The sequence below is a fragment of the Giraffa tippelskirchi genome, chromosome 8 (genome assembly GCF_054371585.1).
Source record: "Giraffa tippelskirchi isolate mGirTip1 chromosome 8, T2T-mGirTip1v1.2.pri, whole genome shotgun sequence".
Classification (NCBI taxonomy): Eukaryota; Metazoa; Chordata; class Mammalia; order Artiodactyla; family Giraffidae; genus Giraffa; species Giraffa tippelskirchi.
In genome coordinates, this window is record NC_137282.1 from 151,029,507 (window position 1) to 151,056,550 (window position 27,044).

A 27,044-nucleotide genomic window follows, 5' to 3' on the forward strand; every position below is an offset into this window, starting at 1 on the left:
ATGCACTTGAATCATCCCAAAACCATCTCCCTCACCCCCCTGTCCATGGAAAAATTGTCTTCCATGAAACCGGTCACTGGTGCCAAAAAGGTTGTGGACTGCTGATGTACTAAGAACTCATTATATACCCAGGTATCCTGTGGAACTTGCTTGAGACAAAGGAATGTCTCCCATTTTTTTCTGGGATGTTGACTTTATGCTCGGTCAGATGTAACTGAGGAAATGAAAAAATGTTTATAGATAAATAAGCTTGTCTGTCTAAATCCTGGTAACATAGTAGGGTAAAATATGTTGAATCTCAGGAATCTAAGGAGGGATTTCTGGATGTAGATCCAGTTCTCCTAGGTGCACCAACATTTCATGTTACCAGATGTAAGGATACTCTGTTTGGATAACTTGGAAGCCAGTGAGAGGAAAACCCCCTAGGTACCTACAAATGTAAAGGGAAGCATTCAAAAGAAAAGCAAAATAAAATCTGTCCTTGAAAAAAAATAACAAGTGAATTTATGTGGAGGCTGGGATTAGAGTACATAGAATACATGACCTTATAATAGGTTTACTGGGAATTTAGTTTAGGAAGCCTTTATCATATTTATTTATATATCTACCTTCTTTCTCTAATTCCAAAGGCATTTTTTCTTTTTAACTTTCTGAAAGCAGGTTACAATTATCATAAGTCAAAGCCAGACATTTGGAAAGCTTTGAGTATAATTAAATTTTATACTGAGATTTAATTACATTCTTAATTAAATTCTATATTTAGAATTTTCATAAATGTGTAATTCTAAATATAGTGAATTCTAAATTAAAAAATTTAGAACATCAGTGAATATATTAGCAATGGATTACATGTCTATTGCATTGGTCATAAAGTTTGTTTGGGTTTTTCCATAGAATGCTATTAAAAACCCAAAAGAACCCTTTGGCCGGCCCAGTATCTCGGTCCTGCATGTGCAGGAGAGGGATTCGAGATGCAAGACGTCTGTTGCTGTGCATGGTCGAAGTCACGTCTTGAAGGATAATGTACACTCTGCCACCTAAGCTGGTGAAGTAAGGAAGATTATGTTGATTTTTACAAAGATGTGGCAGAATGGTACTCGAGTGAGTTTGACAAGGCAAGTGATTTTGGGCTTTGCATGGCCCTTCTTTGCTTTGTGGTCGTTCTGCAGTATTCCTTGTGCCGTCCCCTCAGGGTCTCCATTTTTATCGCTGTGCTTTTTCCATGCCCCACTCTTACAACCTGCCCTTGGAAAGCTTTCTGAATAGGAAGGCAATGGCAACCCACTCCAGTACTCTTGCCTGGAAAATCCCATGGATGGAGGAGCCTGGTTGGGGGTCCATGGGATCGCTAAGAGTCGGACACGACTAAGCGACCTCACTTTCACTTTTCACTTTCACGCACTGGAGAAGGAAATGGCAACCCACTTCAGTGTTCTTGCCTGGAGAATCCCAGGGACGGAGGAGCCTGGTGGGCTGCCATCTACGGGGTGGCACGGAATCGGACACGACTGAAGTGACTTAGCAGACCACATTTAGCAAATAAAAATATAGGTTGCCCTGGTAAATTTGAATTTCAGATAAGCCATTAATAATTTTTTTAGTATGAGTATACCCGTATATTACATGGAATATACTTATACTAAAAATTATCTGTTTATCTGAAACTCAAGTTTAGCCAGGCGTCTTGTATTCAAGAGCTGTCATAGCTCAGTCAGTAAAGAATCTGCCTGCAGTGCAGGAGACCCAGGTTCAGTCCCTGAGTCAGGAAGATCCCCTGGAGAAGGAAATGGCAACTAACTCCAGTATTCTTGCCTGGAAAATCCTATGTACAGAGGAGCCTGGTGGGCTACAGTCCATGGGGTCACAAGAGTTGGACATGACTTAGCAACTAAACTACCTTGTATTCAATCTGGACCACATTCACACTAAGATGTAAGTATTTAAGAAAAGCATCATCTTTCACCCAATGACAAGTCTTTTTTTGGTGTCAGTCAGAAACTTAAGTGATAAGTGAATAGCCTAATGTTGAAATTTTAAGCATCCATTAAAGTACTGATTTTCAGTTTTGGTTGCATATTGTAGTCACCTGAGGAGTTTTTAAAAACTCAGGCTAAAATCCTAAATAATTAAATCAAAATCTCCAAGGATGAAACCCAGGCATCAGTATTGTTTAAAGTTCCCTAGTGATTCCAAGGCACAGCCAAGTTTATAAACTATTGAACTAAGGAAGGTATTCTAAACTAAGATTGCACATGAGAACCACTAGAGAATTAAAAGAAAAAAAAGTGCTTATGCCTGGACTCCAACACCAGAGGTTCTTGGTGGGGGGTCTAGCATCCACAGTTTTTAAATCTCCCTGTGAGACAATCACTGAGTCAGAAAATATGCAAAAGGGTCTTCTGACGAGTAATGGGTCATCCTAGCACTTTAGAAATCACACCAGAGTCCCTACGTGCCTATATATAAAGCTATACGAGATATTTGGTATCTGGGGGAAAAGATTCCATAGAGATTCAAATTTGTCTGCTACCCAATGTAAATCAGGGTCCTTGTTTTTTTTGACCATGTCCCATGTCGTGTGAGATCTTAGTTCCCAGACCAGGGATCGAACCCATATTCTTTACACCAGAAGTGTGGAGTCTTAACCAGGGAAGTCCCAATCAAGGTCATATGTTAGGGGGACACTTAGGATGCACCTGACAGTTGCCTTGGGAAAAAAATCAGATGTGACTGTACAGTATTGAAGGCAATTAAAAAAAAGAATAAAATAAACTGTATCCTGCTGGGCCAGATGGGTGGATCAAGGAGTTGCCATGGAATGAATAAATGACTATCAGGACATCTAGATGATCAAAGCTAGGAAGAGGCTGGACATTAAAAAAAACACACACACACACAAGTTAGAGTTGGATGGGAATGCAAGTGTTAAGAAGGATTCACTGAACACACGTGAAGGTTAGCTTGGTGGGAGATATTTTTGTTGTTTTATTTTTGCAGGAAATGGCAACCCACTCCAGTATTCTTGCCTGGAAAATTCCATGGATGGAGGAGCCTGGTAGGCTACAGTCCATGGGGTCAAAACGAGTCAAGACACAACTGAGCGACTTCACTTCACTTCTTCATTTTTGCCACAAACCAAAACAAACCCTAAGGATTTGATGTGTGTGAGTGACAAGCAGCGACTAGGAGTGACTAGTGACAAAACTGGCTGAAATGATACTAGCATATGCTGTTGAGCAAACTGACTCTAGACAGTTGATAGACATCAGCTCCGCATCATTCATGACCCAATGTGCCCTTACAGCAAAACATATTTGTCCATCTGTCATACACTGTGTGGTTCAGAAAATGGAAATTCCTTCGAGGCACTGGTCCTGACGAGAGAGTGAAAAGTGAAAGTGTTAGCTGCTCAGTTGTGTCCGACTGTTTGCAACCCTATGCACTGGAGCCTGCCAGGCTCTTCTGTCCATGGAATTCTCCAGGCCAAGAACACTGGAGTGGGTTGCCATTCCTGTCTCCAAGGGATCTTCCTGACCCAGGGGGTCAAACCCAGGTCTCCCTTATTGCAGGCAGATTCCTTGTCCTCTGAGCCACCTGGGAAGCCCTGACGAGAGAGTAGCTAAGCTAAAAACAGTTTTGGTTGAGGTCAGATGCAGGGGAAAACCTAGAGCACGCACCCAAGTCCCCTAAGAAGAAGAGTGTGAGCAGATCTGATAGACAATAGGAGAGGCTTACCCCGAAGTGAGGGGCTTCCCTGGTGGCACAGTGGCAAAGGACCTACCTGCCAATGCAGAAGATGCAAGAGAGGCAGGTTCAATCCGAGGATCAGAAAGATCCTCTGGAGTAGGAAATGGCAACCCACTCTAAGTATTCTTGCCTGGGAAATCCCATGGACAGAGGAGCCTACTGGGCTACAAGCAATAGGGTCGCAAAGAGTCGAACATGACTGAGCACACCAGTGTGAGTACAAGTGTGTATGTTGAGGATGATTTCAGGTGGAGGGCCAGCAGGAGGTGAAGAGCAGGCCAAACAAGAAAAAACTGGAAACGTATGCTAAAATTCCAGAGGAAGTTGCTGGGCAGCTTTCTGCTGAATCGGAGCCTCCTTCCAGTCCCAGGTGAGCATCCTCTGAGAGCACGGTCCTACTGCCAGATCCAGATGTGGGTCTAGAAGGCCACCAGGCTGGTTGGCAACATCGGCCTTGGATGGAGTCTCTTTGAATAACGTAAGCTGCCTTGTTCAGGTGGCCTGAGTGGTAAAGCACCCACTTGCCAATGAAGGAGACATAAGAGACATGGGTTCGATCCCAGGGTTGGGAAGATCCCCTAGAGAAGGGAATGGCTACCCACTCCAGTATTCTTACCTGGAGAATTCCATGGACAGAGGAGTCTGGCAGGCCACAGTCCATGGGGTTGCAAAGAATCAGACCCAACTGAAGTGACCTAGCACACACCCAGCACGCATGCAGAAGCAGCAGCCCTCAGGGCATGTTCTGTATCATGTGACCCCCACTTCTCACAGCTAACTGGGACAGGTGTGGGTGTACTACTGCAGAGCGGAAAACTCTCAGGTTGGACAGTCCCTATACTTCTGTTCAGAAAAAAATTCAAACCCAATCAGATTTTCTCTCTTGGAAACACAAACAAAGACACTGTAACAAATATGTTCAAATGTGGGAAGGGGGACTACTTGGCATAGAGTTGGGGCAGGAGAGGCCATCGTGGGTCGTGTTTAAGGGGACTGGAAACCTTCATGAAGCAAAGGCAGCCAATGACAGAAAAGAAACAGAGAGAGATCTGGCAGAGAGATGCGGAGCAATGACAAGAGATGTGGACAGAAAGATGATACTGCCTTTGAAAGGAAGAGTAGCTGATCGCTGGAGCCTCATGGATTTCTAAAGAGTTTTGCAGTTCATGGTCCAGTTCCAATCTGTGGGCATCCTCCCGACAGCACTGTCCCCTTTTCTTGTATTCTGAATGGGTCTCTGTTGCCCTAATCACAAGTATCTGACTAAAACAGAAGGGCACAACATAGTTGGTAGTCTCCAGTGGAAAAAAGAGCCACTAGCAAACAGGCACATGGGAACCGCCCCTTGTCAACACCCTTAATGAGTCACCAGAGGACAGGACCGGTGTTCTCTACTTCTTCAGACCCTTCCCCTCTCCTCCCCCACCCCCACCCCCGCACCCCCCCAAATCCTCCTGGCTTGGGAATGTTCCACCAGCTTTCTCCAAGCTTCCAACTAGAAATGGCTATAATTTGTAATCTCACAACAATATTTTAAGCCATGCTCATTTCAGCCCCAGTCCCGAATAGAACACCTATCTTGATGGTCTTAGTAGCTGCAGAGCTGTCACTTAGGTTGACAGGAAAAAAGAAGCTGTCCCCTTGGACTTACCCTGTCTGTGCCTCATGGTTCTTATTTGTAAAATGGGGATTGTAACCGTAATTATGAGAAATTAAATGAACTAACACATGCAAAGCATTTAAGAGAGCATCCAGGAAATATTAAACTCTATATACACAAGCAATGGCGTTCTCCATTCCCTTATGCTCTCGGGGGACTTCCATTCTTGCCATAAACTCTCCTTGTTGTCTAGTGGCGCAGTCGTGTTTGACTCATTGGGACCCCATGGGCCCTAGCCCGTCAGGCTTCTCTGTCCTTGGAATTCTCCAGGAAAGAATACTGGAGTGGGTTGCCATGCCCTGCCCCAGGGGATCTTCCAGACACAGGGATCGAACCCTCGTCTCCTGCATCTCCTGCATTGGCAGGCGGTTTCTTTACCACTGTGCCCCAGCCTCGCCCCGCCTTAACCTGGATGTCCATCAAAGGTGAAGCGGTCCCCTTACAGTTGGCCTGATTGTCACAGGCAAAGCCCTTGAACAATCCCCTCAGGGAATAGAAACGGAATCTGGATAATAAAGTCTAACCTGCTTTTCTCTTTTCCTTTGTCCTTCTAGTTTCACTTGCTGACAGGAAGCCGAGTGCAGAGGCCCAGCAGCGAGCGCCTCAGACCAGCGTTCCGCGTGTAAAATGGCTGCTCCGGACACCGTCGCCCCCGCAACGGGCCGTGTGCAGACTCGCTGCCCGGAAACCGAAGTCCCAGGTGAGGGCGGCGGGCCGTGTGCAGAGACTGCGGCTCCGAAGCTTGGCCCATGACCTGTGGGGCGCTCTAGATCAGTGGTCCCTGACCTTTTTGGCATCAGCAACCGGTTTTGTGAGGGACAACTTTTCCACGAACTCAGGGTGGGGGTGGGGTTTCAGGGTGATTCAAGGGTATTACATTTATTGTGCACTTCATTTCTAATGTTATTATATCAGCTCACTCCTGCTCTAGATCATGAGCTCATACCGCTCCATTCTTTGATTAAAGAAGGACACTTTGCTTCTAAACCAACTCGGTCTCCTATTGGCTCCAGCAGCACCAGGCAGAAGGAGACTTGCTGGAGACGGACTCCAGAGGCTGGGAAGCATAATGTCTTTGACCGACCCCTGCATTCTGCCGCCTACTTCCTCCTTCCCTTGCTGAACTTGTTTTGTGTGGTGTCTCAGGTCTGGAAAGCACTTTAATATGCTAATAGAGACGATATCCCACGTTTGTTAAGCAACCCATTTGTAATTCCAATGAAGGGAAGTTCAGGCTACTCTGAGCAGGATTACTTTAGGCGTGGTTATTCGAAATGATCATAGACCTTCACCCCCCATTTTACCTATTGGAAGACTAGAAAGCATGGGCATTGTGTCAGCATCCCAGCTCAGATGGAGGCAATGTTGGTCGACGTCTACTCTGGTTATTATCCGGGCTGCAAAAAAGAGCAAAACCCTAAGCATAGCAAAATGACCGTGACTGAATAACATCAACAGAGTCACAATGACCGTTTACTGTTGACACCCACCAAAAACAAGGCATTATGCTGACGGATGTATACAAATGATCTCCCTTAGCCCTTCAACATGTCCGTGAAGTCAGTGTTTTCAATTTTATTTTTCTTGATGGGGAAACTAAGCCCTCAAGAGGTTAAATGACCTTTGCAACAAAATACCTTAGGAGCTTCCGTGGTGGCTCAGCAGCACAGAATCTGACTGCGATTCAAGAGCGGGTTCAGGAGACGCGGGTTCGATCCCTGGGTCGGGAAGATACTCTAAAGAAGGGCCGGCAACCCACTCCAGTATTCTTGCCTGGAGAAGTCCATGACAGAAGAGCCTGGTAGGCTCCGTGGGGTTGCAAAGAGTCGGACACGACTTAAGCGATTTAGCACGCACGCACCTAGCAAGGGACAAGGCTGGGGTCTGAGTCTTCATCTGTGCTGTTCTTGGCCTCCTTACTGCACAGGACATGATCACCTAAGTGATTATCACTTGGTGCTGGTGCAGAATTTCTGCCCTCCATGTGTTCAAGTCCCATTCTGGGTGCCTTAGAATCCACAATAAAGAAAGAAACAGACTTTAGAAATAAACAGAAGTATGTTGAGTGTCTCTGCACTTTTTTTTTTTTAATGTTCTTGTTTTTAAGAACAGCAATAAACAATTGAGCAGATTTTCCTTTTTGGATGGACTGATTTTAAGCTAAAACATTATGTATATTTTGGAGAAATCCAAAGAGTTCAGAGCAAAGATTTAAAAACAAAGCAGGTCATTGATCAGAAATACACTTAGACAGGTTTCATGTGAATTTTCTTTGGCTTTGAGAATTCTCTGTGAATTTCCAGAGGCCCCTTCAGGTAAATGATGGCCCTCTGGAGGGTCGTGAAAGCAGTCAGGGAATCTTTGTCCCTCCTCCCCCCACCCCTCCATCCCCCAGCTGGTACTCTTGTTTTTGCTACACGTTTTTCAAGGGAGAGGGTGATCACAAGCAGCTTGATAGATTTTATTCACGCAAAAGTGTAGTTAGGAAGTAGGCAGCTTCCTTCTAAGAGTGATGGCTTGGTGTTGCTCTTTGGTTAGTCCCCGTGCTTCCTTAGCGAGCACTTCCCAAGAGACTGAATGTAGTATCCACGAGCATCGTCCTTTTCTCTGGTCCAAAACTTTTTGGTGAGGAGATAACTCAATCTCTCCTACATCCTCCAGTTGCCTGCCAATCTGTGCAGCTGGTGCAGGACTCGGTTGTTTTGAAAGAGGAGGAAAGATGGCTTTTTTCCTTCAACTCTCCCCTCAGCCTCCACCTCCTCCTGGTAATACTTCTCCCCCTCCCTCCTCCCCATATTGTACAAAACCATGTGGATTTGCTGAACAGGTCTGTAAAATTAATTATACCGTGAGTGCTTGGTAACCAATGAATTGTAAATTGTACATTATTAAAACAGCATCAGAGCTCTGACTGATCTATTATTCTTTGGGGAATGAACAAAGATAAGAGCTCTATGTGCTTTAGAGGTCTTTCTTGCCACCATCCAGCAGGCACAGAGAGGAAATATCAAGTAGTCTTTTTTTGGTTTGGTTTTGTTTTTCTGCAAGCCAAATTAAATAGGAAGAGTATCTTTTCTCCCCCCATTATTAAATTGTTATATGTGCCCTCACAATTCTGTCTGTAGCATCTAATAAGGTAGTGGGCACTCAATAAATACTATTCCCCAGCGATTGTGGTAATATGTATCCATATATGCTCGTACACAAACACAATGCCTTGTCAACCTACTGTGAACAGGAGATATATGATATGACATGTCATTGTAATGAAATAAATTGTGTTGATGTAGTGCCTCTCTGCAACAGCTCGAGAAGGATTCAGAGTAAACAGCAGGAGACATAAAAAACATCAGCTGAGTATGTGCCAGGGGCCTTGTGGCTTCAGTTGAAAAGGAAGAATCTGGAAGAAACGGTGTTTCTTGTCTCTTTCTTCTAGACACAACAGGATGACCCCTGGGAGTTGTCTGTGAACCTCTCTTTTTACTGAACTATCTCCCTGGTGCAGAATTTCTCAGTATCTTTCTTCGTGCTACGATGATTCCTTCCAGGCACATCACACAGTTCTCCATGGAAACTTTCTCTTTCCACAACTGACCAAGCCTGCCGGCCCTGGGAATAGAACAGTCAGGCACGTAGCATTACGCTCACAGGCAGGCGTTTCGGCTGAGAGAACCAATGCAGGTACAAGGTAAAGCTCACATCATTCCGCCACTTACCCCCCACCCCTGCCAAATAAGTAAATGTTTCTCAACCCACCATTTTAGGCAGAATAGGATGCCTCAGAACTAGGCTGCAGAGGAACAGATAGGCAATTTGTAGGGCCCAGTGCCAAGAGAAAATGCGGGCCCCATGCTTAAAAATTCCTGAAGAATTTCAAGACAGTAACAGTAAAGCATTCAACTAAGTGTGGGCTCTTCTAAGGGCAGGACAGTAAACAACCCCACAGGCGACACCCCAGGAAGCCAGCCCTGGTGCAGAGAGACATTTGCACAATGGCTCAGGAGTTCTTCTGAATGTTTGCTGCACTTTAATCTTCTAGGGGCCTGATTGGGCCATCAGACAAATTCAGGATTTCTTTCAGCTGGGGAAGACAGTACCATCCATTCTTTTTCCCACCTGGAGCTACAGTGGGATCACTTTTCCACCTCCGTGGTCTGAGGGCAGCCATTCTCAATAAGAGACTGCCGTGGGGGTTGGGTGGAGCTCAAAGAAGCATGAGAGAGACACAGAGAGAGAGATTGCCATAAAAGAGTAGACAGATACCAACTTTCTGATAGACCGGTATCCTTAGCCAGTGTTTCTCATGGTTTTTCTGAGCACTACATTGTTGTCATCTTCTCATTCTCCAAGGAACTCCCGTGATTTTGAGGAAAAGATGACAATTGTTTCTTCTGTTTTACTTTCAGTGAGCATCTTCTTACCTATTGCTTCCTATTTTAGTTTGGTACAAGGAAACAGGAGAGATGAGCAGCAGACATGAGGACAGAGTGGTGAGACGCTAACAGGGAGGATTGGGGGAAGAAACCATTATACAGACGGTCTGTGGGAATGATGCAGCCACAGCCGAGAGGAGCTGGTAGACAGGTAGGAGGGGGATGGGGCGAAGGTGGTGTTAATGAGTTGTACCCAGCCCCCAGCCCGGCAGGTCTAACTTCCTGCAAGATCTTCTGATTTGTCTGTGACTCTGTCTCCTCTGAGGCTTCCCTGTAGCTCAGACGGTAAAGAATCCACCTGCAACGCAGGAGAATTCTCGGCAAGGGAGAAGGGAATGGCAACCCACTCCAGTATTCTTGGCTGGAGAATCCCATGGACAGAGGAGCCTGATGGGCTACAGTCCACAGGGTCACAAAGAGTCGGACACAACTGAGCGACTAACACTACTACTACTACTGTCTTCTCTGTGAGGACCTCAACCTGATTATAGTCCTAGAAGGGCAGATGTGTTCAGCTGGACGGGCATTGGGAATGTATTCAGACACACGGCTTCCTTTCAATATCCTTAGAGCCAGAAATGTATATAAGCACTTTAGGGGAATAAATAGATCAGCCCTGAGGGGCACTGGTCCAGGTAACAAATTGGGTTAAGATAAGAAAACAAAACGGAACAATAGCCTGTCTTATAATTCATCTGCTGCTTTGTTGTTACAGAACATGGTTTTTGCTGTTGCCACAGAAGAAAACCAGCAGAAGTGGTTAAAGTGCCATTATAGCAGCACTGGAATAGCCCTTGCTGGTCATCAGAAAATTAAGCTAGAAGCTTGAACCTGCACCCCCCCCACCCCCCACCCCCCACCCCAGACAGACGGAAGAGGCTCCTGCAGGCATGGGCTCTGTTTGTGAGTGCAGTGTGCCCTAATATTCAAAAGAGGGCAGCAGATAGCTGACACTGCTTGTCGGACCAGGAAAGCCTGTAACCTGAGGAATGTCAATAGGAAAATCTGCAGGTTTACCAAAACTCACATCCTGCATGGGTTAGCTGAGCCAGAGGTGTGTGCTTCTAGAACTGCGTGTTTAATATCTATCAAAGCAGATATTTGATTCATGGGATCTAATGAGCTTTGGAGATATGGACGGCAAGTGGGGGGCCTCTTGCCCACCACGGCAGCCTCATGCCACATGATTTAGGGATTGAAAACCTGCGATGCTGATGTCAGCAAAGTCAAGGCTGAGAGGCAGGAGCAAGGCCATGCAGGGTGGGCTGGAGAGACTGCCTGTGTGCTTTGGCGGCCTTGTAAGTGCGTTGGCTGATATTCTGAAATAAGCAGGACCCTCCCCATAAAAAGGGTGCAGTCTCTCCCTACCTGGTAAATTGCACAGGGACTGAGAATCACAGGATGTAGGAACAAAGGATTCTCTTATTCTCTGAGCTTTCCAGTGCTTGCAGAAGAAAGCTTGTGATAGGAAGGACATGCCCCAGCTCCTGGGAGATTGGGGTTTCAGGGAGGCTGGGGGCAGGTAGGGTGGAGGAGGAAAAACACTGCTGGAGGGGAAGAGGCATGAAGCAATCGGGCAGAAAGCAAAGCAGAGTCCTCAACCCAGTCTTGCAGAGTTTAGGATTTCATCCCAGGGGTCATCTCTGTGATCCTGTTTCCTAAAAAGACTGATAATCAGGCGTTGATTACTAATACAGCCTCCCAGAAAACTTCTTCTGTGTCATTTGGCAGGGAAAAACCGTGAACAGAAAGGAATCATATTTTTAAAATCAACCCTGAAATGGTATTGCAAAGCTCATAATGATCTTTTAAAAATATCTGACCTGGTTTTAAGTAATTATTTTCACTCTAGTTCCTTTTGTATAAAAGCATTTTAAAATCATGTCGAGTCACCTGGAAAACCTCAAATACTTTAAGAATCTAGAAGATGTTGCCTTTTAAAAGTTGAACTCCATTGATTTTGAGCATATTTTTTATTTGTAAAAAGAACTGAAGTTTTTTTTTTACTTCTTCAGGTTCGATTCCATTGAAGAATTTCCCTTGTGTGCTTAGTTGCTCTTTCCGACCCTATGAACTGTAGCCTGCCAGGCTCCTGTGTCCGTGGGGATTCTCCCGCCAAGAGTACTGGAATGAGTTGCCATGCCCTCCTTCAGGGGATCTTCCCAACCCAGGGATTGAACCCAAGTCTCCCACATTGCAGGCGGATTCTTTACCATCTGAGCCACCAGGGAAGCCCAAAAATACTAGAGTGGGTAGCCTATCCCTTCTCCAGGGGAACTTCCTAACCTAGGAATCTGCATGTTATCTTTTTATTTTATTTTTGTTTCTGTAACCTAGAATTAACAGCTGCTATATTGTGTAGGTCCACAACTGATGCTAGACAAAGGGTTTCTGAGAAACATGCCCCAAAATTTTGGACTGATTTGATATTAAACAATTACCATGGAGCTGAGGAAATCAGTCCCTTTATAGATGTTGGCAAATAAAGGATTCTCTTCATATGTATCTTATTAAAAACCAGACTTGGCAAGAGATAACTGGTCTACAGTGATAGTGTATTTCTCTGTATTCTCCAAAATATTGAGGCAGGAGATTAAGAAGATTATTTTTTACTAGTGTTTCACATGTCATGAAATTAAAGCTGCAAATTGATAAACAAATTGACAGGGTTTCTGTCACTCCATAGGATCATTAAGGACATCTGGAGCTTTCTTTAAATGTCCTTGTAGTCTATTTGTGGGCTACCCAAGTGGCGCTAGTGGTGAAGAACCTGCCTGACAATGCGAGAGACTCAGGTTCTATCCCTGGGTTGGGAAGATCCCCTGGAGGAGGGCACAGCAATCCACTCCAATATTCTTGCCTGGAGAGTCCCATGGACAGAGGAGCCTCGTGGGCTATGGCCCATAGGGTAACAAACAGGTGGACACAACTGAAGCGACTTAGCATGCACCCATGGAATCCACTTGTAGAATAATAGAATCCAGAGTAATCCTGAGATCTTTCATCTCAAAATAATTCTAGGCAAAATGATACATTTCTCTTTTCCAGAGCAGTCGTCTCCAGAATTAAAAAAAAAAATTTGTTCTCCTGAACATAGCTCTCTCAGGAATGACCCCAATCAATCCTCAAATTATAAGTGAAAAAAAAGCAAGAAAGAAAAAGAAGAGAGAAAAAGAGAAATGGCTGTATTTACAAAATTTTTATGAGAGGAAAATGATCCACAAGAAAAAAGAAATATACTTGCAACAAATAAGAACCCGATAAGATAAGTAACCATAAATCCATTGAACTTAATAAAGTTAAGGAGACTTCAGGTTGGAAGTCCTGAATTTTGCTGGCAGCTCTGCCCCTCCATTAAGTCATCTTACAAAAGGCTCATTTTTACATTTTAGAGTCTCAGTTTTCTTCTCGGTAAAGTAAGGACATTTGAATTTACTTCAAAATTCTTATTTTATGATTCAGTGAAGTATGGCAATTGACCTTGATTTCTTTACCTTATTGAATTAATCTTGGCTTTAGTTTATGATAAAGCATAGCTACCAGAAATTTGTTAAACATGCATTGTAAAAGGTACACTTTTCTAAGCCATGAGGAGATACCCAATTTTTAATTCTGTTTTTAACCTTCGTTTCTCTCTTAAATACCACCTGGACTCTTGTGTACCACTCCAGTGGTATGTGTTTGGCTTTCAAAATTCTGTCGCTACCAGGAGAATATTTTTAGGTGCCAGATTACTGAGCCCTGAATCGGGGAGTTTATGTGGGGAGTTGCTCGCTCTGGCCCATCCTTAGCATCTGCCTCAATCTGGTAGCCCTTAGCTATCTATTAATACCAGAAAATAAATCACAAAGCAAACAAGCCTTCCACCTGACCATGTTAACAGCAAGATCAACAGCTATTAGACCACAGTTTTAATTTCCTATAAGCCTTTATCTATTTTTCTCTGCTTTCTCACCATGGCAGTTCTTTCTTGGTCTTCAGACTCCCACCTTTCCTCAAATTCTTCTTCGTCCATCAACATTTAGGTCATTTATATCTTTTGTATGTAGATATCTCCGGGTTATTCTGGAGAAAAAGAAATGGCACAGAAAATAGTTTGTGCGTTTAGAAAGTTTAAAATCTTGATCTCCCAGAAAGGTTGATGTGTTGTTGGAATCCCTGCCCTGCATCTTGAGGACCCAGATGCACACACATCCCTGCTCCTCCATGCTTGTTAATCCCATTTTCATGTGGGAGGAGGGCAAGCACCTTCTTAGGTCTTAGAATATGAATAGAGGTGGGAATGATTAGAAGAAAGGAACTAGCTTGTATTGAATAGTTCATGTGGCTGACACTAAGTTAGGGGCTTTGCACACATGATCCTCATAAAGAGTCATAAAGACTCTTACTGATAACTATTGTAATCCCATTATTAAAAAAAAAAGTTTTAATAGGGCTCAGAGAGGTTGAGTACCTTGCCCAATGCCACACAGTAAGTGGCACAGTTCACAACCTAATTCCACAGACTTCCTAATGCTTCTTATTTTAAAGTTCTTATTCACAGCTTTAGAAGAATGGAAGCCATTGTCTCCACTGCTTTTTATGATTCATAAAAATCCTATAATTTTAGCAAGAAGAAATCTATTACATTAAATGAAGGTACAATTATATCGTATCCCAATTTTACATGCATATGGTATTTTAACATTTGCTAGCCATGAATTAGGACAGTTCCAAGTCTAACACAACAGATTGGAGCAAGACCAGTTAGACAGTATTTTTTTTACATCATGTTAAAGTTAGTCTCTTAGAATGATATATAATGTACCAGGAGAAATGAAACATTTTTTCCTAAATCTGTTTATCCAGAAGAATCTCTTTACCATTAAAGAAATACTGCTGATTGTTGCCGTGCAGGCGCACCTTCTCCAAACATTTTTTAGGTCAATACATACATGTGGTGAGAAAACGTAAATTTTGGAATGATGTATAAAGGGTAGAAACTGATCTCTTTCTTTTGTATCTTTCCTTAGAAAATTTAAGATTCAGTGGGATGAGTAAAACAAAATACATTGACATTATATTAATCTCTGCTTTTTACTTCACCTGGAAAGTGAGAGTGTTAGTTGCTCAGTCATGTCTGACTCTTTTTGACCCCATGGACTGTGGCCCACCAGGCTCCTCTGTCCCTGGAATTCTCTATGCAAGAATACTGGAGTGGGTTGCCATTCCCTTTCCCAGGGGATCTTCTCGACTCAGGGATCAAACCCGGGTCTCCCACATTGCAGGCAGATTCTTTACCATCTGAGCCACCATGGAAGGAAAAATTGAAAAGTGCTATAAAAAGGAGAAAACCACCACGTGTGGCATAACAGCAACAGCCAAAACCTACGTGGCATTTTATGGCTTATAGTTCTGTTTCTTGAAATGCGGTTCCTGGGAGATTTGCCTTAGATTGTCGGGGGAACGCTGAAATGCAGATTCCTGGTTCTGACCCTATACCTGCTGAGTCAGTCTCAGTGGAGAGGAGGGAGGGATGGGTGGAACTCAGGAATCTAAAATTGAAAACTCTCTCCAGATGATTTTTTTTTTTTTTTTTGGCTACGTCAGGTCGTAGTGGTGGCATGTGGAATCTTCATAGTGGCACTCGGGCTTCTCTCAGTTGTAGTGTGTGGCATGCAGGCTTGGTTGCCCTGCCAGCATGCGGGAATCTTAGTTCCCTGTCCAGAGATGGAACCCACATCCTCCACACTGGAAAGTGGATTCTTCACTGCTGGACCACCAGGGAAAGTCCCTCAGATGATTTTTTATATATACCAAAATTATAACCATTGTCTTGTAAAGTATTTTCACATGTTACTTTCTTTGTATCTTTCAAGAACCCTCTATGCAACAATAGGTAATTATCATTATATACCCATTTTACACATGAGGCGATTGGAACATGGAAAAGTTACTTGTCTGAGCAGACACAGCTAATTAGTTGCAGAGCTCTGAGTACCATCCACTTTTTTTGCCTTAACCACATAGTCTGTGACCCCTCCCACACCACGCTGCCTCTGTTGAAAGGATGCAGGGAATAAAATGCTGGAGGATAGCACAGGATTTGGACTTCCCCGGTGGCTCAGTTTCATCCCTGAGTTGGGAAGATCCCCTGGAGAAGGAAATGGCAACCCACTCCAGTATTTCTGCCTGGAAAATTCCATGAACAAAGGAGCCTGGCAGGCTACAGTCCATGGGGTCACAAAGAGTCGGATATGACTTAGCAACTGAATGACAACAATGTAGGGTTCAATTTTCATGCTTTCTGTGTTGGATCTAAAAATTCATCACCAAACCAAAAGTCACATAGATTTCTTCCTATGTTTCCTTCCAGAAGCTTTCTAGTTTTCCATGTTACATTTAGGTCTATGACCCATTATGAGTTATTCTTTGTGAAAGGTCTAAGCTCTGACACTAAGTTCATTTTTTTTGGCACGTGGACATCCAATTGTCCCAGCATCACTCGTGGAAAGGACTATTCCTGCTTCACAGAATTGCCTTTGCTCCTTTGTCAAAGAGCTTTGATTCTTGTTATAAAAGTACTTTACCTCTGTTCTCCTTTTTAAAGGGAAGCCAGAATACAACAATTGAAAGATCTCTGGAGAAGGGAATGGCTACCCATTCCAGTATTCTTGCCTGGAGAGTTCCCTGGACAGAGGAGTCTGGCAGGCTACAGTCCATAGGGTCTCAAGAGTTGGATACAACTTAGTGACTAAACCACCAACCATATAAAAAGTAAAAGGCAACCAGATCAGTCCTGCATTTAATGACTACTTGCTTAGGATTTGGACTCTGTCTTTTTAGGAAACACCATGGGGCAATTTTTAGATGAGAATATGAACTGAAAGAAAGCCCCTAAGAGTATATTGAAACAGAATCCACCCATACTGACGTCCGTGGTCCTGGATTAGAGATGGAAAAAACCAGGTTCTAGATCTGACTCCACCGTTCACTTCTGGGTCTTATGTCTCCTTCACTGGAAAATGGGAGGAGTGTTATAAGACATGTGGCAGGTTACTAATTATCTGATTCTGCTTCGAGGGTCCTGGATCATAGTAGAGGTAATGAAGCTTCCATCTGGAAAAGGGATTCTCATTCGGGCAGCAGGTGTGTTCTTTCAGAAATGACTCATGAGGACCCACTGCATTTCTTGTGGCTAATGTACCCCATGTCCTGGAAAACAGAGTAGCCTATGACACACTTAGAAACCCCATTGCACCATCTTCGTGCTTACACCCCAGACCCATCACATCCCACACCTGTGTGTGGTCATTGCCCCATGTTTTCACATCTGGCACTGAGGTGTCTTTATTTATTTATCCCAACTTGGGTCAGAAATGTCTCTTGTTTCTTGGAGATCCAGGATCTGTTGGCCTCTCCTCTCTCCTTCTCAGCCCTTCCTTCTGATTCTCTCTGCCCAAGGCTGACTACACATTCCCTCATTCTCGAGAGCACGCAGCTATCTATTTTCCACATTTAAGGCAGCCAAAGGCTTTCAAAGATAATGAAAAATCTCTCAGCTGCACTGTTGAGTTGTAAGGAATTTGCTAGATTTGCTGGCACGGAGAGTTACAGGGATGTACTTCTAGTACTTTGTGGTCTGGAATCCCTAGAGGGTCAGGAAGCTACAGGAAACACAGACATGTGAAAATAATTATACTACAGCATGGGGTGTGTTGGCTCTTTGGGGGATGAAGGGGAGAGGTATCTTATAATTCTTGCAGAAGAGGTGATGGTTGGGTATTACAGGATAGTGAGGAGGTCAGCAATAGCCTAGACTGGGAGTGTGGGTGATGGGATCCAGGTGGGGGTAACACCACTTGCAACAGAAGGAAAGCACAAAAAAGCGCACCATTTTGGATGTAGATAGTTCAGCCCTACCAACTGATGGGCAAGTGGACTTAGCTGGTTTGGCTGGCAGGGCAGGTCCCCCCTCCTACTCCCATCCTCCATGTTACATGTGTTTCCTTCTTGAGCCTGCTCTTTTGTTAAGTCTCAGGAAATCAATCATACTCTGTCAAGACTAGAGAGATAAGCCTGCTCTCCTGGCTAGTATCCACGAGACAGGAACTTCAGTGCAACTGAAGCATGCAAAAGTGTTAGTTGCTCAGTCATATCTGATACTCTTTGCGAGCCTATGGACTGTAGTCCACCAGGCACCTCTGTCCGTGGAATTCTCCAGGCAAGAATACTGGAGTGGGTAGCCATCCCCTTCTCCAGGGGATCTCCCCAACCCAGAGATCCAACCCGGGTCTCCTGCATTGCAGGCAGATTCTTTACCATCTGAGCCACCATGGAAGCCTGCAGCTGAAGCACAGATTGTGCTTAAAGGCAGCCAGAAGTAAAGGAAAGGACTGATGGAAATGCGAATTGAAAGATCCTTCCATTCAGGTTACAGGGGTAGGAAGAGGACCTTGCTTAGCCTTGGGTTCTGTTTCTATCTTACGGTGCAGCTCCAAGGAGGAAGCCAAGTGCCCTGTGTGACTGTGGGGATTTGAAGGAAGCACGTGGACTGCTATGCTCATCCTGCAATAGCAGCGACTTTTAGGAACAGAACTGGCTGGCTCCCTGATCTTGGACTTCCCAGCCTCCAGCCCTGGGAGAAATAGACATTTGTTGTTTAAGCCATCCAGTCAATGGTACTTTCTTATGGCAGCCCAAATTGACCAAGGCAATAGGAAATCCAGAAAGAGGGACAAGTTTGCAGAAACCTTAAATGCTGTTTCAACTCTACTGCACTTCAGTGGCAGAGAGGACCAGAAGGCAGTTAGATACGCTGGTCTCAAGTTCAACTGTGAATCAGTGTAGATGAAGCAACAAAGGAGTAACTGAGAGCGCTGGGAAGACAGATCCTCTGTTAATGGGCTTCCCTCTCAGCTCAGATGGTAAAGAATCTGCCTGCAATGCAGGAGGCCAGGGGTTGGATCCCTGGGTCAGAAGGATCCCCTGGAGGAGGGCACGGCAACCCACTCCAGTATTCTTGCCTGGAAAATCCCATGGACAGAGGAGCCTGGCTATAGTCCGTAGTTTTGCACAGAAATGGACACAACTGAGCAACTAAAACTTTAATTCAGTGCAACGAATACTATACCAGGCCCTGCTAAAGCACTGTCGGACATGCAAAGAAGAGTCACATAGAGCCTAAGGTTTTAAGGAGACTGTGTGTGTGTGCTCAGGTGTGTCTGACTCTTTGCCATCCCATGGACTGTAGTTCCTCTGTCCATGGAATTCTCTAGGCCAGAATACTGGAGCAAGTTTGCACTTCCTACTTCAGAGGATCTTCCTGACCCAGGGATCCAACCAGCGTCTCTTGTGTCTTCTGCATTGGCAGGCGGATTCTTTATCTCTGAGCCACCAAGGAAGCCCTTTAAGGAGCCTACTTTGTTTTAATTATGGCCTCGAACTCAGGTTTAACATGTGCAAAAGTATTTTGAAGATTTATTGCTGAAGTAAGGTGTAAAATTATGTCTACAAATTTAGGTCTCTCTCGCTTTCTCTGAGGTTTTCCATATAAGTTAGTCCCCCCTTTTTTCTTTCCTTTTTTCTTCAGATTTCTTATAAGATTAAGCCAAATTCTAGATGATAAACATGAGAATTGATTTACTTGCTCTTTATTTTCTATGATACTTTATGCTTAAATATGACTAATACAGTAGTCCAAACAATGAAGGGTACATATTTATGGAAATCTCCAATCTTAGGAATTTAAGTAGAGCGAGAATGGAGGAGCGTTAAAACAATTTACTTATTTTTTAGAGTTAAGCTTCTTTTTCAAACCTATTTTTCTGTATGTTGGTTAACTATTTTTAGATAAACACACACACACACACACACAGTTACAGTCTCTCAGTTGACTGCTAAGGCTTATGAAATCGGCAGTAGATATTTTAAAAATGCTTAAAATATTTAAGAAACATTCTAAAATATATGAATTTGCACGAAGAACAAGTGTAGGACCGCAGTACCTTCTTTTGGAAATTAAACATTGGAATAAAAGATGAAGTTTTAGAATTTGAATTTAATATGTATGCTAAAAGTGCTGATACACACTTTTTATCATCATGAATTGAGAAACAGTCATTTAAAGCAAATAATGGTATCTTGTTTCAACAGGAATTTCCATATTTTGCCAATACTTTAGTAATATTTTAGGAAATCTCTTTCTAAAGTATGAGATTTCCTATTGGAAAAACATTCAGATTCAGTGAATTCATATGGAAAATTTGTCTTCGGTCTCTTTACTTAAATTTTAAGTTTAATTTCTTTTCAATCACATTTAGCCAGTGCGATACAGGTAACATATTTTGTTCTTCTTCCCCGAGAAACTGATGTGTTTACTCTTTTAAGGACTCATAGGGGCTTTTTAAATTAACTTCAATTTTTATGGCCCCTTTTTCATATCCCTTGTGTGAATTTATTGTGGAGACTTATGAACGACGGAGCCAATTTCAGCAGCTGACTACCGAATTGCTTTGCTTGGGTGAGTATAAAAAAACTTTGGCAATGTGTTCAGACCCGAGTTTAGCACCTAAGCAAAACTTTTTATAACAGCCAGGATATAAATCATCATGAAGGAGCCACCTGAACACAGAAACACACTTTTAAAAAGTTCATCAAAAATTTGAAAAGCACTTTCACTTAAGTTTCTACCACTGCAGTTCATCTCTCTGGAACAAATGAGTTCCCTTTTGTAAGAGTTTTATCTTTTCAAGTATCTATTGTATCATTGCTCAAGGTAGAACTCTAAGTAAAATTACAATTTTAAAACCTTTTGGGCAATGGTTCTAATTAATATAATTAATATTTTAGCAAAATGTCATGGGTTGTAATTGAAAGAAACCATCTGGGTTTGAAGAGTACCTACTGAGGGCAACCCTATTAAGATTAATTCTCAGGTGAGTAAATTAATTTCCTGGACTTGCAAAGCAGCAAGGGGAAGCTTTACCCTCTTCAGAAACCTGGAGGGGTTGGTCCTTGGCCCAGTAGAGACCCAAGGGCTATCTGGGCTGATTAACATACATATAATTAAAGTGCATCAGCTAGAAAGACAAAGCCAGTTTTATTTGGTTCTGCACTACTGTGAAATAATTTCTGTCAACATGTGTGCGTGTGTGTGTGGCAGAGAGGGGCCTAGTTTCCCTGAGTATCATTCTGTTGCCTTTTTGGAATTCTTGCTCCCTCTCCTAGCAGATACCAAAGAGTAGACAAGATTTCTCTAGCATTCAAACTTTCCTTTCCGTTCATATCACCATTTTCAAGCCACATTTTTCATCACCTGGTAAGGAACACTGTAAATAATTGAGGTGATCCATCAAGAGACCCATTCTTGATAATGAAAAATTGCATAACTCAGTAGAAGTCAATTAAAAACCACAAACTTCAGAACCCTTTGCTCAGTGAAGATTTATTATTATAGAAGGCATTTAATACAATAGATTATGGGGTGAAAAATTTTAAAAGTTCTAAAAATTCAGTTAAAGCTTGACAATAGACTTAAGATTTACACAGTGTCAAAGTATTAGTTCTTTGAAATGAAAGTTTTATTTTTCTCCTTCAACATGAAATGTCTTGAGATGTTCAGGATTTTAAAACCACAATGAGAAACAACATATCACCATGAGATTTTTTTTTTCCCTTTGTAGGTGTAAACGATTTTTACTCTTTGGTTGTGCCTATACATTAAAGGCAGACAAACTAAATGAGAGAAGTCAGAATATTTTTCTGTTAAACCAAATATCTGAATCATTAGAAGTACATAGATAAATGACAAATATTTTTGTTATTTGATTACTTGGTTAGGACACAGCCAACATTTAATGGAATGTATTATCTTATACAACTGCATATAAATTTAGTGAACAGTGACTTTGCTTCTTTAGAGACATTCAGTGGTGTGTGAGTGGCTGAGAGGAAAATGTCAAGTCTCTCAAATGTAACATCCATAATACTTTTTTCCCTTTTTAGTGGTTCTTCATGCTCCAAATATGAAATTAATTAAGGAGCAAGACTTATCTTCAAAAATCAAAAGTACTCATTTTGAGATGTGCCATCTCACAGTGTAAATTTAAGCTCTGCTTAAAAACTTAGGTAGGATGTGGTAGTTTGGCCTGACAAATGCCTAACTCCAACCAACAGAGCACATGGGACTTGATTCCTATTGAAATTAAGCTGCCAAATAAAAAGGAGGGATTGTCCCCTTTCTTAATAACAAAGAATGCAATCAGTAGAATTCTTCAGACTTGGAATTCCAGTAGTGTTCTTGTGTTTTCCTCGATGTGTGACAAGAATGAATAATATCAAAAATAAAAATAAACCTCATCTAAACAAGTAGTCCTTTGACTTTATAAGTCTCAACATCAAATACATCAAATCCTAAAAATACCTAAGACCAGTGAAATGTCAAAGCTGAGGGGGTAACATGATGGAGATAGGGGACAGATTTTTTAAAAATCTTTACATTTTTGGAATCTGTTCATTTCTGTTGAGATATTTCCATTTCAACTGACTACTAGAGGCCATATTTCATATTCATATAAATATTTGACTTTGACCTCATAAAAATTCCCTTGGGTTTGTAATACTTTTATTCTTGTATAAGCTGAAACAAATCCTTTCCTTTTAAAAATCAAACAGACCAGTTACACACACAGTTGACTAACTATTTACAAAGCACCCAATTAAATCCTACTTAATTCTCTCTCACTCTAAAAATTCCATCTAACTGGTATGTAGAGCACTGATCACATTAAATGCATAATGTTCACAAGCCCTGACAGTCCTATCTAACCCAGAAAATACTACCTTCCTTCAAGAGAAAAGAACGTCTTAAAAATAAGTGTTAAGGTTTTGAAGAAATGAGACCAGAAATCACGGTACAAGACAGATAAATCTACTTTAATATTCACATGTAAAAGTTACACATCACAAGAGATTGGACAGTAGTTCAGCGGTTAACTAACATAGCTATAGTGAAAATCATTTTTATAAAAAAATAATCTAGATGCGGTCATCAGAATTTTTGGTCTACTTAAGTTAATGTTTGAAGATCGACTTTTATCCCTGCTTGAAGGGTTTGCCATTATGCCTTTAAAATTTTTTTTTCTCCCACTGTTGCCTATTAATATTCTTTGGAGGAAGGAAAGCAGAAAGTGTTCATTGCCAAGAGTTTGTCCTTTGGTAGCAAGCAGAGAACATTTTTCACTTCTATGATTTAAATAATCTGTACAGACATGAAACTCAGTGACATTAAGCTTTAGTGTAAAATGAAGAATGATAAGCATTTTTCCACTTTGATAAAACAGTAGATTTCATAAACTCATCAGGATCCAAGCATTTCCCCATCCCGTAAGCAAAATCATTCCGAATCCATCTTGAAAAGGAAAAACAAACACTTACTTTTTATATATTACACTATCAAACCCTGTACTTAAAAACTGATTAAGTGTATTTTTCACATGTAGGCTTCAAATACAAAGATTTCGATCTAGGTTAAAGAAAACACATTTGAATGGACTCAGAACAAGTTTATTTTGTGATTAAACATCTCATGCAGTCATGCAGGATCACTAGCTATAACTGTTACTTCCGAGTCTACAGGACACCAGGCAAAACAAAAACAAATTAAGAGCCAGACCAAACAGAAAAGACATTCAAGATTATCAAGAGCTCTTCAACTGAGCTGAAAAATAATTTTCCAAAAGAAATATTCCCACAGATTAAAAAAAACACACACATAATATTTACAAAAAATATTTAATTAAAAATATCTTATAATTACAGTAGTCTATTAAAGCATATACTTTCTCACACTTATAGAGCATCTCTATATATACATGGTATGAAATGTCACTCAGTTATCTATACAATATGTAACATTCTTGCAGGGAACAGAAAGTTCCCTGCCCCCGTATAAACATCTATTTTAAACAATAGATGTCAAAAAAAAAAAAATATCTACAATGCTCTGGTATATTAGTAAAGCTTCGAAACAAAAATTGAGCTCCTTGGTCACAAAGTCGGTTTCTAACAGTCGGATTTACTCTTGATTCTATTTATCAGTCCTGTCACACTTAAGCTTAAAAGTTTAACTGCACCTCCAAAAAACACAGAAATGTACAATTCACAGCGGTTATAAATGGGACAAAAGAGAATACGTATGAAGAATGTTTATGAACGTGCAAAAAAAATTAAACAAAGATGCAAAGTTTTATTTTTCTTCCCTCTCTCTTGGAATGACGAATGAAACGTTTCTAGGATTTGCTGATCTTTTTGTTATTTTTCCTTCCTCCGGTTGGCTTTTTCTCTAACTTCTGCTCTCTCCCCCTCCCTCTCTAGGGCTCCTGGCTCGGGCTCAGGCGGCCGCACACCTGTGGAAGAGGAATGAATAGAGGGGGTGTGTGAACCTTCCCGCTGCAGACTAACTGGCGCCACCGACCAAACTCAAGACATGCTTGATCAACAACCCAAAACAAACCACCGGGTCAGACTACACCCGCAGTCCGCCGCCCGGCCCGGCGCCGAGCAGGCAGTCGCGAGTCCCCGGGAAGCCCGCGCAGGGGACCCACTCCGGGGACCCTGCCTGCGTCCTCTTTCGTGGGTGTCAGACTGCGCGAGGGGGGACATCGGGCCCCACGCCCATGAGGGTACCCTCCCTTCGACGGGGAGACCGGTCGATCACTGGGGGCGGCGGGGATACCAGCTGATCCGTTCCCCCAGTTCTCGAAGCTAAGTACGGGTTCACTTACTAACTGGGTGGCAGAGAGAGAGAGAGAGAGGTGGGGGTGTCCGTCTCGTTGGGAATCTGCTCTCAGAAATGCTGGAGCGGGGGAATGGGGGGATGGCAAGGAACACCACTGTGCCTGACACCGGAAGGCCCCGGGGACGGGGTGTCTCTGGTGACCGGCCACCCGAGAAGGGAGACGCGCGCTCACCTGGGACGCGCGGCTCAGCGGCAGAGAATGCTGTCGCCCTGCTTGTTCACCGCGCCGGCCTGGAACGGCAACCGACACCGAGGGAAAGGTTAGCTGGAGCCCCCCCCCCGCGCTCCTCCCCGTCCTCCTCGTCGGTTCCCGGAACCCAGGCTGGCCCGCCGACGCACGCCCCCACCCCAGCCTGCAGCCCCGGGAGGAGACGCCCCTTCCCCGGGGGGCACCGGCTGGACTTGACAGCCCAAGAGGCGCCCTGCTCCTGGTCCCCGCCCCGCGCGTCCACCCGGCCGGCCCCCAAGCTCGCTGCACCCAGCCCGCCGGCGGCGGCCCCCGCGAGGAGCGGCAGGACGGAACTGTCACTCTCCGCCGCCCCTGCCCCGGGAAAGGGAGCGCCCGCGTGCCTCCACCCGACCGTCGCCCTCCCCGCGGACCCCCGCGGCGTCCGCCCCGGGGCCTCTCACCGGGTCGGTGTTGAGCGCGGTGAGCGGGGTCCGCGGCGGAGCGGCCGGGCAGGTCCCGGCCGGGAGGTGCGGCGGCGCGGGCGGCGGCGGCTGCCTCAGCAGAGCCGGGTGCGTCTCCAGCGCCAGCTGCAGATCCAGGATGTAGTCGATAACGTGCTGCAGGAGCTCCACTTTGCTGACTTTCTTGTTGGGCGGGATGGTGGGCACCAGCCTCCGCAGGCGGCTGTAGCAGTCGTTCATATCGCACTGCAGGCACAGCGCCGGCTCGTCGGCAGCCGCCTCGGCCGCCTTGCAGCGCGCGGCCGCCGCCGCCGCCGCCGCGGCCGCCGAGCCGCCCAGGCTGTGGCCGTGCTCGGCCAGGCAGCGCAGCGCCAGCTCGCCGCCGCCGCCGCCGCAGCCCGACGGCGCCTTGCGGCCCGAGGGGCGCACCGGGCTCACCGCCTTCATCGCGCGCGCCCTGCGCCCTGCGCGAGCGGACCCGCTTGGGCGAGCGAGCGAGGCAGGCAAGCTCCGGCCCCCTCCCCTCGTCCGCGGCCGGCTCCGCTCCGCTTTCCTTCGCGCCCCGCGCGCCCGCTCTGCGCTCGGGGCACCGGAAAGCTCCGGGAGATCGCGCGCCCAACAATTGACCAGAGGATCGCTCTGGGTCTGGCTCAGCGGGCGACACTCGGCCGGGACCAAAAGGCAAGGGAAAAAAAAAATCAAAAGCTGCGAAAAGAAAGCAGCCCACCGGGCGTCGGAGTCACTCCCTTCGGACCTCCGACTACAGCCGGCCAGCCGCCGCGGCCGCGCTCCCCCGGGCCCGAGGTGTTCCCCGTTCCTGCCCCAGACTCACTACCGCGCCTCCTCTCCGCTCCGGCCCGGCCCGCCGCGCAGCTGTATTTATAAGCCGCGCGCCCCGGGGGCGGGGCCAGTGCGCCGGCCGGGTCGCCGCGCGAGCGAAAGCGGAGTCCGGGCTGGGCTCCGGGGGGCGGGTGCGCGGAGCGAGGCGGCGAGGGCGGGGGCTCCGGGCGATGCCGGGGGGCGGGAGCCGGGCAACCCGAGCGGAGGGGTGGGCGGGGGGTCGGGAGTGCCCAGCCAATCAGGCGGACGGTGCCACCTCAGGGAATGACGCTCGGGCCAATGGGAAGGACACTCCATTCCGTCAACGCCGTGGGTGGGGGCTCTGAGAACCGAGAGCTGGGTGGGAGTCGGGCCAGGCTGGTGTGTGCCCTAGGGAGGCGAAAAGAGAGGGAGAAGTTAATTGCAAAGAACTGCGGGAATGTGCGGCTGGAATTCACTCTCCCCCCGCCCCGCGCCCCGGCTTAGGCGGTGGAGGGAGCGCCCGGGCCCTGCTCGAGGCTCTCCTGCCACTGCTAACAGCCTGGCGCCCGAGGACCGTCCACCACCCATCCCTCCATCCCTGGATTCCAGCGCCTTAAGAAGGACGCTGTTCTAGAAGGCACGTTCGTTCTCCTGTTTCCCCACTCCCGTTTCTTTCTTCGGCTTTTCCCAACTGCCGAAACCATAATGATAGAATGGAATGCGTAGTCTTTCCGTGCCTGTTTTTAAAACGTTAAAGCTTGGGGGGTAAGGGTGGGGGGTGGGGTGGGGGGAGGGGGAAATGGAAAAGAAGGCCGAATGCACATTTTTGGTGAAGGGACGTATAAATAAAACCAAGACGTCGTAGGGTTTTTCTTTTACCCATCTAGATGCAAAAGTGGCCTCAAGAAATGCAATTGCCTTGAACATTAAATTAGAGCACGTAAATATTAAAAATGCATGGGCACGGAGTATTTAAAATTCCACCATGACATAT

The 27,044-nt window shown here is 44.9% G+C and overlaps 2 protein-coding genes across 15 annotated transcripts in view; both read right to left on the reverse strand.

Moving 5' to 3' along the window:
* LOC145516674 (uncharacterized) overlaps positions 1-6,066 on the reverse strand; it is a 201,996-nt gene extending 195,930 nt beyond the window's left edge. For all 14 annotated transcript variants that reach the window (XR_014061642.1, XR_014061643.1, XR_014061641.1 and 11 more), the window contains exon 1: positions 5,932-6,066. The gene's annotated coding sequence lies outside the window, so the exon portion shown is untranslated. The remainder of the gene's footprint in view (positions 1-5,931) is intronic.
* A 16,662-nt stretch (positions 6,067-22,728) lies between these two features.
* On the reverse strand, positions 22,729-26,103 carry ID4 (inhibitor of DNA binding 4). Its single transcript, XM_081518076.1, has 3 exons — positions 25,250-26,103; positions 24,792-24,850; positions 22,729-24,227 (listed from the first exon to the last, which is right to left on the reverse strand). The coding sequence occupies exons 1-2, from the start codon at positions 25,694-25,696 to the stop codon at positions 24,806-24,808; spliced, it is 492 nt and encodes a 163-aa protein (XP_081374202.1). The 5' UTR covers positions 25,697-26,103; the 3' UTR covers positions 22,729-24,227; positions 24,792-24,805.
* Between the last annotated feature and the right edge of the window lie 941 nt (positions 26,104-27,044).

What these genes read in the sequence shown, in the direction of transcription:
- ID4 (XM_081518076.1), bottom strand. Translation starts at nt 25,696, where the DNA reads ATGAAGGCGGTGAGCCCGGTGCGCCCCTCGGGCCGCAAGGCGCCGTCG. An exon ending in CCGCGCTCAACACCGACCCG is followed by an intron (nt 24,851 to 25,249) that starts GTGAGAGGCCCC and finishes TTGCCGTTCCAG; the next exon opens with GCCGGCGCGGTGAACAAGCA.